Source organism: Ambystoma mexicanum, chromosome 10, assembly GCF_040938575.1.
Source record: "Ambystoma mexicanum isolate Mex_15411 chromosome 10, UKY_AmexF1_1, whole genome shotgun sequence".
Taxonomy (NCBI): domain Eukaryota; kingdom Metazoa; phylum Chordata; class Amphibia; order Caudata; family Ambystomatidae; genus Ambystoma; species Ambystoma mexicanum.
The window spans coordinates 448,049,557-448,061,349 of NC_090932.1; the positions used below are offsets into that span (position 1 = coordinate 448,049,557).

At 43.3% G+C, this 11,793-nt stretch overlaps 1 protein-coding gene across 1 annotated transcript; it reads left to right on the plus strand.

The window, feature by feature from the left end:
* The first annotated feature begins 1,096 nt into the window (after positions 1-1,096).
* On the plus strand, positions 1,097-9,235 carry LOC138491483 (C-C motif chemokine 24-like). Its single transcript, XM_069618000.1, has 4 exons — positions 1,097-1,254; positions 5,506-5,620; positions 6,407-6,484; positions 8,006-9,235. The coding sequence occupies exons 1-4, from the start codon at positions 1,182-1,184 to the stop codon at positions 8,043-8,045; spliced, it is 306 nt and encodes a 101-aa protein (XP_069474101.1). The 5' UTR covers positions 1,097-1,181; the 3' UTR covers positions 8,046-9,235.
* The last annotated feature ends 2,558 nt before the right edge of the window (positions 9,236-11,793 follow it).

Consider the following 11,793-nt stretch of genomic DNA (forward strand, 5'->3'; position numbering starts at 1 on the left):
TATATAGAACAAATATAGGTACAATATCACGTTCCAGGAGGATAGCTCAGCGGCAACGTGTTCGCCTTTGAAGCAAAACGACAGGAGGCAATACGGTTCGATCCTGGGTCTGTTCTTAGAAACCTCTGGGTATTTAAGTGTGTTATAAATACAATTACACAACTGAAAGCATTCCCTTAACAGCACCTCGATGCCCAGCAGGCTGTGTGAGGCTTTAAAAATGCAAGTGTTGGTACTCATTATCGACTTCAGAAGAATGAAAGGCTGAGTTGCAGTGTTTAAGAACAGACAAAATCAGTAACTCATCCCCTGTAGGGTGCCTGAAATAAACCTTCAATTAGTTTAGCAATTATTTCATAGAATTCCAGAAAGACAACATTATTTGTTATTCCTATTCTTTCTTATTTAGGGTCAGTGCAGAAAGTGTTAAACTTGGGAACCTCTGTTATTTTTTATTTTTTTATTTTATTTTTTTTAAGATGACTGAACAAGAAAGCCAGCCACTCCAGAAGCAAAGAGCCACATGGTGCTGGCCACAGCCCAGGAGGTCGCATTTTAAAAAAAAAATGTAAATTTTATTTTATTTTTTTATTTTCAGTGGTAGCAAGGGAGACCACAGGTGTAGGAAGGGAGACCTCAGGGGTTGCAGTTGCGACCCCTGGCGACCCCTAAATGACATCCCTGGATAAAACGTGTCCGATAAAGAGCAAAGCTGAGTGGCTGTGCTTTTCAGAAGAAGACCTGTGAAGCCCTGGTCTAGGACGGTATGCCACTACAAAGAAGCCGCTAGTACAGAAAGATGGATGGAATATTTGATGGTAAATGTTTGGTGGTAATGCAAGAAGGAGGCAAAAAAGAGTGAAAACAAAGACATGAAACAGATCTAAATTGGTCGCCCCCTCAACCCAGCACCCCCGTAAGCAGATTCCCTTCTTGGAATGATGCAGAACTTCTGATGCTTTCCTTAGTCATTGGTACCCTGATGCCCAAATAGTTAAAAAAGGCGCTCCTTCATGGTGTGGAAATGATGTCTCATTTCCTCAGTTCCTCTTTTTGATTGCATTAAAAAGCAGGCGATTTCATGGGAGGAGAAGGCACACTACCCAGCGCACAGCAGACCCACGTGTGTAGGCGACTCTGCTCCTGCGAAGAAGAGAAGGGCAGAAATCCAACTCTGAAGGATGTCTGGGATCAACAAGGTGCTGCCCATTGCGCTGGTTCTTGTCCTCTGTGCCATGGCGTTTGTATCAAGCGGTGAGTACTGGCTGCCAACAGGTGGCGCGGCGATGGGCGGGAGGCAATGCACAATGCATATGGAGTGTGGCTCCATGCGGTGGGTGAATGGCACTCCTCGCAGCTCAAAGCAAGGAACCATGGTAGAAGGGGTATTGGGTTTTGAAAATAATAGTGCATGGCTTTGTACATGGCTTTCCGCAGAGCAGTCAAGACGTTACTCTTCATCTAACTACTCACCATATGTCACATCTATGCAATATTGTTACTTTCTCCTGCCTGTAATATACATTGTCTGCCTATAATGTATAATGTATGCCTCTAACCTGTACCTATCCCGAATGCCTCATGTAACTAAGCTCTTCACAAGTAACGGCGCCTCGAGGCCCAAGGGCTGTTTGCGCGCTATACAAATATAAAAATAAATAAATAAATACATTTGTGAGAGTGACCTGTACCCCTATGCAGAACACGAAGTGGCTGTCCCCTGCTCAAGATGCCGGATAGTCTTGCAGAAAACTCACCACTGGAAAGGAGTTGCTCTAGGAAGATATTCACTCCAGCTTCCGACTGTGAGAGGTCTCAAGGCTGGCACATTAAATCATTGCCACGAATTGGGCAATTACATTGTTGCTGCCCACCCAATAAGCAATAGGAATATCCCAACCTTTCCATGTAGTGGACTGGATAAAGGATATTTGTTGCTTTCCAGTTTATGTAGAAGATCAAATGAGGTTCAAGTTGTAGTCCATTTTGATTTCATACAATATACGTAAATATTGTGCCCTCAGATGCCGACCAGACTATACTATGAATAACGATCAAAAGTGAGGGATTGGGATAGATGTTTTTTGCATTCCTAGGGCCATTTAGAATGAAAAGTGATTGGCCGGTAGTTGTACTAGACCGTTAGGTTGACAGCTGGAAGTTTAGAGTATTTTGGTTGTAGATGTTATGTTAGCAAATAAATACACAGCCATATATATTGGATCACACACTGATTGGCCTACAGCACCTGTTACACGAGTATGCAACCAACAATAACATGCTGACAAATTATAAGAAGACTACAATTATAGTTGTGTGCATGCAAAGAAAAGGCAAGTCTGGTTATGGGTGGTGGCTTGGGAAGGAGTCATTGGAAGTTGGGGCGACCTATATATATCTGGGAGTTCCTATTACCCCGTGTCCCAGTCTCGCGTTCTACGAAACGTACGTAATGCAAAAAGTCCTTAAAAAATGTGGCTGCTGTCCGCCAGTTCATCTTGAGGAAGGGTAGCAATAGCATTGAGGGCTTCCTAGAAATGAATAAAGCTAGCATTGTTCCTGCAGTGCAATATGGCATTGAAGTTTTACCCTCAAAATCCTTTAAGTGGTTTGATAAATTTGAGGGGAAACCTCTGCGCTCCATCTTGGGGGTACTACGAGCGGTCCCGGTGGAGGCGCTCAGATGTGAGGTGGTGTAACTTCACTCAAGGCACTTTGGCAGCTTAGACGAAGCAATCCTGGAACGAAGCTCAAATGGGTTCGATCTGGTAACGGTCCCATATTGGGCTTAATCGCCTCGGCCACTGAGGCTAGTCTGCTAAATAAGCTGTGGGTCTGGAGGCAACGATGCCGTGGCACCTCAAAGCTATTGGGTTATTTCCCCCTCCAGATGAGTATTGCCCGGTGTATCTCCATCAGTTAAAAAAAAAACAGCCGATTGGGATAACTCCATAAATATAGACAGACTGCATAAGATAAAGCGAAATGGGGAATATGCCAAATATGTTTTTAGGGGAAGCCCTCTGCAGGATCTTTTAAGCCATGCTCCTCTTGTATCAGATGTTGTATCATGTATATGCATTGTAATATTTTGCCCACTATTGAATACCATGGCGCATGAGGTGGCATCCCACAAGAACATAGAATATGCCACCTATGCAGCTAAGCGGTTGAGACAGGCACTTATTATTAGACTGTCCTATGCTGGGAGACCATTATTTTAGAGCATATCAAAAGTTAGCCCCATCCATGGATCAACTTCCCACCCACCAATTCTTTACTGCATTGTCCCTGGTGATGAGGGGGGCTGCAGCATATCTTTGGGAAGAGGTTCTTTTGATGTTAGAAAACAAATTCCATATAATAGCATTTGCTTGAAATGTTTTTCTCTTTCATGTTTTGCTCTTTTATTGTCTATTCATAACTGTCTATCAAGTGAGCATGATATTGTTAATATGCTGATGAAATGTTGTCCATATTTGTAATGGACACCTTTAATCAATTGGGATGTTATTAATGTATTTTATGGAACTGATCTATTGACAATGGTATAGCTGAAATTATTGTTGTGTCGTTTTTCATAGTGCAAAGGTTTAATTAAACTATAAGCACTTAATAAAAAAAATAAACAGCCAAATGACTGCAATCCAATCCAGTAGGTTGCATTGTACCACATTATCAGGCAGTGCATAGATTCCAGATTATGGTTTGACGATGTATCTGTCATACCATAGGGAAGGCATAGAGGAATGGCGGAGAATGAGTGGCAATCCCATAGAGCAGCTGTAAGCATCAGAGTTCGAAGTGTCTTTATTGTGAAAGCCTTTAGTTCCCAATCATTATCGCCTGCTTATTGGGTGCACCTCCTCTCTAATGGAGGATGCAGATGGTGATTGACGATGTGTTCCATTGAAGTGGTGAGGGAAGGGCAGGTGATCAACGCCAGAATAGGTAGTGTATGGGGTGCAAGGAAGGGTGTGCATTGTGCTGGTTGAACCTGGCATTGTAACATATGGCTTAAGGAGTCAATGTAAATCCATGGTCTGAGGAGTACAATGATCAGGGGAAAGCCAAATACTATGTATGGAGTGTGGCAATGCACTACCTAGGAATGTGGGCAGAAGAAACAGGAGGGTGGACACAGCCACCTATTACTGTGATTGATGCTCCGTTTACAAGTACTTTTTCCCATTAGCTTGGCATCCATCACGGCAGTACTACTTTTCAAAAGTACTCCTGCCGCCTGGGCCGGTAAAGGACTTCTCTGCATTACATAAACAGGGATTCTGTCAACTGGCTAAAACAAATCTCTTAACTCGCCATTATTTGGAGGTTGTCACCCTTAGTTCTGAGAACCACTTTCAACCTCCCACTCGGCCCAACCTCTTTCTAGACAACAGTATACTCACCCACTTAGAGACCATGCACCGTCACGCCCCACAAATAGTTAATCTTGCTGGGATCCATTGGGATCCCCATCCGAAACATTTCATGATATTCTTTTTGGACTAGCGCTATGTCGATGGGTATCCACATGTACTAGGTCTTCCATACTGTAGAGCTGTTCCATTGGGCTCTGAATACCCTGTAGACGCTGCATAAGGTGGCGGGGAGTCCTAATGGGAGGGCATGTCCGAAGTCAAGTCTTGAGTAAAAAACTGCAGTGACCACATACCAAGCGCAATGCTGGGACCCTCCTGTCGGAAAGCGCTTTGATGCTCTTGAGCTTAGTGCGCGCTACAAGGAATAACATAAAATAGAATCAAACATGCATCCGACTCTCCATGGGTAAACAAGGAAGGATCTTTCCAGTGAGTCTTAAGATGAGGATATCATATACTAGCAACTGCATTCACTTCAGGGGCCAACGGCAAAGCAGTGTCACACTTAAAGCCTAATTCTTAATGGCGGCCGCAGGCTTGGGGGCTCAAGGGGCTATAAATCAAAGTTCAACCTCCCACTGACTTGCCCGTCCATCAGCACACCCCTTTTCTCTGCGTAAAGTTTTAGAAACTGCCCAAGCCTTCACCACAACAATGGCAGTGAGACAGAAAGTGAAAGACTGTCCTGATTTTCCCGGATAGGTGTGAGAACTGTGCAGACCACACTGACACATGTCCTGTGATACATGTGTGTCCCTTGCACTAGTTCCTTCATGTTACAAGGTATCCCTTCTCAAGATGTGTCCTCTTTCATGTTACAGTCTACATGTGCAGATCAATGTGTGTTATCTTGAAAAGAAGACATGGCCATGGTGGTCATGTGATGGCCATTTGCGTGTAGACCTTATTTAGGGTAACATGTATGTCAACATGAAGCCCTAGGATACACTGTTTTGAATGTTCAGATGAAGACTCCCTCCACGATTGTTTTAGAGCGTCCATATGCTCTAGTAAGGCCCTACACAACTATTGTATAAGACAGGCTTCTGTACATATGTCATGGGTAAAGGGGAGGTGGAGGTCATTGGCCACAGCATAATAATTGCCTTATTGTTCTTCACAGATGCTGGCAAGGAAAGCACCTGCTGCACCCAAGTTTCCAACTCAAAGCGCAATGAACATAACATCGTGAAATACCAAAAGCAAGAGATAAACCCTCCATGTGTCCAGGCTGTCATGTGAGTATGACCATATGTGGCTTCACCTCCTGTCAAGATGACCTTCACATACCTCTCCTTTAACATACTAGTTTGGATTATTTCCGTCCTACACTAAAAAACTATGTGGCCCTCATTGCACGTACAAAAGTTCAGGAAAAGGCACAGTAAAGTGCCAGTAATTATGGTACTGCCACTTTAACACCACATTACTGCACGCTGTGCTGTGAGTTTCGGCAGCAAGATTGAACATGGACCTCCAGCATAACGCTGGTAAACCTTCCACCTTACTGCTGAAAATCTTCCGAATGAGCTCAGCAGTAATTCAACATGAATTCTATGGACTCCAAAAATGGGGGCCACTTATGATGTCACGGGACCAAGTGCGGTAACGGTAAACAAATGTGTTAGTAATTCCACAGATGTCCTGCCAGTTTCCTGCCAAAATCATGAGGCGGCCCATGGTTCTGTTCAATGGATTATCTGGCGCTCTAAAGCAGACTAGCGTGCATGGTTGCATGGTTGCCGTTGCCTTGAGATGGTTCATTCCGGACTAGTTTTCCCCATAGATTTAGTTAATCAACCAATCAATCTGTGTTGTATCAACGCCAGCGTCCAACACGTGCACACTGTATGTCGTTGGGGGATGGCATTTTTGGAACCACAACCACGGAATATTATTATTTTTGATTTATGTGTGCTTCTGATTCGATGCTCTAATTCTCACAATTTGACCCAAAAGGATATTTTTACTTTTAATGAATGTCTTTGCCATGAGATTAACATGCAATGTGGTTTTCCTTTCAGATTTACCCTGCAGGACAAGACATCCATGTGCTCAAACCCTAAACTTAAATGGGTCGAGAGGAAGATGAAGGAGCTTGAGTGAGTACTTTAGAGAAGGGAGATATTCCTTGGAAAGCAGACGTCATGATATGGTTTATCCCAGACTGTACTAACTCAATCTGGCACATGGGGGAGGCAAGGGAAGGGGGTGATCAGAAGTTGCTGGAATGGAAACTTCATCAGTCAGGTTCACAAGCAATGCTGTCAGACACAATGCGTGAAAATATAAGCGTATGATTTCTTTCCACGTGACGACTGGGCATGGGCACTCGGGACTTTTGGCCATGGGAGGTGATGTACTTAATTAATGGCCATGCCACCACTGAGGAGGAAGAAGGCCGGCCTATTAAGTAAATGTAGCCAATCATGTGGCTTTTGGAGAAGGGGGTTGGAGTCCAGGCATTGACATCACAATATACTTGGAAGAGGTTTGTCTCATGATGTTAAAGGGCGCAAAAAGGGTAGCTGGTTCCAGGAAGGCAACTGGAAGTAAGACAGGGCAAGTGGAATACAAAGTACAGGAAGGGAGTGAGTAATAGGAAGGGGTTTTGAAAAAGTAAGATGTGATTAATTATGTGCAGTGACCCAAGAAGCCAACATGGCCATTGAAGATTAAAAAAAATGAAGATTGGGTTACGTTAAAGACATTGGCCATGGGGGCTAAGAAAGAGGCTTCTCAGTATGAGGTGTGGTTCAGGTGGGAGGTTTCACCAGAACATCCACTGAGACTTAGGTAGAGCCATCACTAAAAATAAGATATGGCTTAGGTGGATGATGCAGGACAGCATAAGAACGTGGGCCAGGAAGGAGTAATCCCCAGACAAGGAAATGGAATTCAGATGCTGGCAAGTCCCAGAGAGCTAAAGTAGCCAGTGTGAGGCATATCCCAATTACGGGGGCATGGATCCAAAGGGGACAGTGAGTGTAGAGTGGAAGTGTAATTCCTAGTCAAACGGGTGCGTCCATGAAAAGTGCTGAGGGTCAAGAAAGCACTGTGTGCTTTGAAAAAAGGTCTTAGTTAGGCAAAAGGCAATCGATTGTTAAAGGTGTCAATAACATATGAATGTCTTTTCTCTTGAGAAGACATCTTCACTGAATTCGTAAGAGTGACTGGATGTTCCATTTGGCCATCCTAGTGCTCTGGCTGACTCTAGGAAACTTAATGTAATTTGCTGAATTATCAGTTTTGATTTTGAAGTTGTGTGCACTATTTAAGGCTTCAAAAGGTTTTATAACTTTGCCATCTTCCCACACACCCCCTCCCCCATCCTGGTGTTGGTTCACATTTCTACATTGTAGACAATGGAATGTTCAAGAGAATGTTAAAGTGATATATACTCTCCCTACTTAAATGTAGGGGACACATAATTGGTGTCACTCATACAAAATGTCCTTAATAAATACTATATGTCATGCCATACAATTAAACTAGTGCACATAGCATAGGATGTGAATTCTACGATAAAAAAAATGACTTCCGCTGCGAGGCTGCCACTAAAATCGCGATAGCTCAATGTTTGTGTTGAACAACATGTGACTTTGCTTTTCCTAACTTGACAGTGAGAAAGAGCGCCAGAAGGTCACCGTGAATCGCCGCTGAGTTCTGCGGCAGAGGACTTTTGCATGAAGGAGATGAAGGGGTATTCTCCTGCTTCCAGTGTGGCAGCGCCATGGAGTTACTTTTCAACGGAGGGCATCTCACTACTGCTGCACGATGGTTATATGGAAGTGTTGACCAGAAGGCAGAGTCTCCCCAGAATCCAAGAGTCAATAACATATGATCCTCATCTGCATTTCTTACAGATTTGGACAGTGCCACGAAAGACACAACTACTTCTAAAGAATCCCTACAATGATGTCTTCAAGGGGCAGCTGATGACCATTAAAGACCAGCATAACGCCCAGCTTTCCTTTTGAAATTAATGAGATTCCCCAATATTGAGAACATTACAGCAGTGGTGATGGACCGTGAAACTCTACGGAGACCTTCGGCCGCATTGTGTCGCTTGATGAGCGAGGAGAACATTGCATGACTCGGGATCATACAGATCCTTAAAATTGCTGCCGGCAGGAATGGTATTGCCATTTGGCATATACCCGGACGAAGTACCACCAAACTCGTATTTATTAATGCATAATACTTCCTCAAGACATATGCACAGCAAACCATAATTCTGTAAAATTACTACTCAATGTCATGCCAGCTTCACAGCTCTTTTGTTATGTGGCATATCCGTGTGTCAAACATACTAGATTGCTTTAGAAATTCTGAATTACACTATGATCACCACTGGGATACAAGGATACAATGAGTACAATGTGGGATTAAGTTACGCCTATTGTATATACTAATAATGAGAATATTTCACTTTAGTGTACCACATCCCCAACAATCATCTTTGAGATTCTGCTTTAAAGGGCCCGATTGAATGCATTACTGTGAAGATTCCACGCAGGAGTGCACCAATGCCGCTGGACTACAGTGCACACACCGCCACCGTAGGACTTCCCCACTACACTGCAGTAAATCCACAGAAAGACCATGGAACTCGCGCACTGTAGCGTGCAATAAAATACGCACCTCTACCTTACACTAGTCTCCAAATACAGAACCTTTACCACGGTAATTCCCCGGTAGATTATTCCACGGATGCAACATTACCAGAAGTGTGCATCACTATGTCATCTCGCTCATTACCACACATATTTTCCATTCACTATTGCGATAGGAACACAGCACTGAATGTACCAGCTAGCTTCAATAAAACATGCCCCACTCCCCTTTGAAAATTGATATGTTTGTGAATACATGCGTTAAACTTGAAATGAGCTTTATGACGTATTTATAGCATTATTGCACATGTCCTGCGCTGAAGGGTCGTCCCTGTTGGGCAGGGCATTCTTTCCTTGACGTAACTGCTCACGAATTGTGTGCAAGTTAACGGAGGTCATATCTGATCACTTTTCAGGACACCACTAGTGCAAAATGATATCCATATAATGTAACGATGTTAATTATTCATTATTGACTATGTGGAGGATTGCATGTGGAAAATCCTAGCCGCAAACGCGGCGACTTCTATTTATTGCTGTTATTTCACACGTTGAACGTTGGTTGTTTAATATTATTTACATGACCAATTTATTTTTTTAATATATGTGTTTTTATAAAATATTAATTTATTATATATATTAATGAAAGTTTATGCAACAACATTGTTACACTTAGTGAGCTTTGCAGAAAAAACATGAATAAAGAAAACAACATGTCTTTTAACTTTAACTGCACAGCTGGAAATGCTTTTCTTAGCTAATATTGGGGTTTATCTGTTGGGAGCCTAATGCTGGCCCTCAAAGCGAGTATGGGTGGGTGGGATGTGATCAGAATAGTACTGGAAAACAAGCATTTTTGACACGAGGTCTCCAAGGGTCGAGAACAGGCTGCATGTTCACCTGCCGAAGCATGTAAGTGATACAGGTTATCATTCTTTGCAAATGGACTCCTCTAAAGCGCCTCTGTGGCCTCTGAGCTCTCACCTAAGTCCTCAGTCAAACGTTCAGAGATTCTGGCAACACAGGCCAAAGCTTCAGATGCATGTACAACAGTGTGCACCAACACTGGCAGGTCTAAATCCCAGACAGTGCTCCATTATATCGACTACAAGTAACCAAGAAAAACGGTCTCACACAATCGTTGCGAGTGAGTGAGTGAGTGAGTGAGTGAGTGAGTGAGTGAGTGAGTGAGTGATCGAGCGAGCAAGTGATCTAGTGGGTGACAACATTATTATAACACCAAAATAAAAAACATCATCTCCAGGTGCTGATCGGAACTAAATAAGCCCTGCTAGCGAATATAAGGAAGGAACTTCCTCAAAAAGGGGTGTACTGAGCAGTCTTAGAAAGATTGGAACAGCATTCTGAATTGCCAGGAGTTGTACATTTGTTTAATGCTGCAGTGCTCGAGTCTATGAGTCCGGTTCACAGGTCCTTTTTCAATGGGATTGCAACATTATAAAAGGCTTCTGTGAATCAGGCCCTGGAGATAGGTATTCATAAATAGCTTTTGGTCTGACAGTTAAAGATGACGTTAAGTTGCGCTAAAGGTTGATATTCAGGCATTTGAAAATGTACTATAGGCAGGCCAATACAATTCTCTTTTTTTCTGGAAACCAATAAAGCTTCATTCGGTCCCAGTGTGATTATCTGCTTGCTATAGGTATGTTGGCATTTTTAACCTTTTATACATTTTTCAATAATCAATCATTCATTCTTCCACAGAGAATAATGGAAAAGACATGTGGGCATTTATCAAACACCCAACGGCTGGGCATGATTTCTTAGTCGAATTAAGAGAATTAATCGTTTAAGAATTTAAGAAAAAAACAGTATTTAAAATTGTATTTAAATGGTGCGTCAAATGTAGCCTTGACATCTAGGATAACTCAGAGTCTTTTCACTTGCTCCCTACTGAAGCTAGTCTCCCAAGAAGTAGCGGGTGAAATCATTGCTTGCAGCCCTGTTCTAGGGATTGATCCAGGATTGATTATGATGGCTTCTGTTTTATTTTGGTTCAGTCCTGAATACTTCATAAGTATTTGGTGAATTCATGCCTTTCTACCCGTTGTCGATCCTCGTCATAGGCAGCTGTTTCAGTCTGTATGGGATTTTAAAGTGATTCCTGATGACTAATTTGAGTTAAGAGCGTTGATGTGCATGTTGATTGTGGCTGCCTGTAGGGTGGACCCTTGAGGGCCACCACAGGTCGATATCCCTGGCATGGATTTATTGCCACTCATTGTTGTGTTTTTCAAAGGAAGGACACAGCCCTTCCATTGCTTTTCCTACAACTCTGCCCAGAGCAAAAGGTGTACCAGAATTAGTTCATGATATATGGAAAGCCGCAGCCAGGACCAACAGACCTACCATAGTTCTGCTGCCTTGGTAGACCCCAGCCAGGAGCAACAGCACTACCATGGTTCTGCTGCCTTGGTAGGACACAGCCAGGACCAACAGCACTACCATGGTTATGCTGCCTTGGTAGGACGTAACCTGGACCAACAGCACTACCATGGTTCTGCTGTCTTGGTAGGACACAGCCAGGACCAACAGCACTACCATGGTTCTACTGCCTTGGTAGGACACAGCCTGAACCAACAGCAGTACCATGGTTCTGCTGTCTTGGTAGGACACAGCCAGGACCAACAGTATTACCATGGTTCTGCTGCCTTGGTAGGACACAACCAGGACCAACAGCACTACCATGGTTCTCCTGCCTTGGTAGGACACAGCCAGGACCAACAGCACTACCAAGATGCTTTTGTTGTCAAATTATCTCCAGAAAATAGAGC

What these genes read in the sequence shown, in the direction of transcription:
- LOC138491483 (XM_069618000.1), top strand. Translation starts at nt 1,182, where the DNA reads ATGTCTGGGATCAACAAGGTGCTGCCCATTGCGCTGGTTCTTGTCCTC. An exon ending in CATGGCGTTTGTATCAAGCG is followed by an intron (nt 1,255 to 5,505) that starts GTGAGTACTGGC and finishes TGTTCTTCACAG; the next exon opens with ATGCTGGCAAGGAAAGCACC. An exon ending in CCATGTGTCCAGGCTGTCAT is followed by an intron (nt 5,621 to 6,406) that starts GTGAGTATGACC and finishes TTTTCCTTTCAG; the next exon opens with ATTTACCCTGCAGGACAAGA.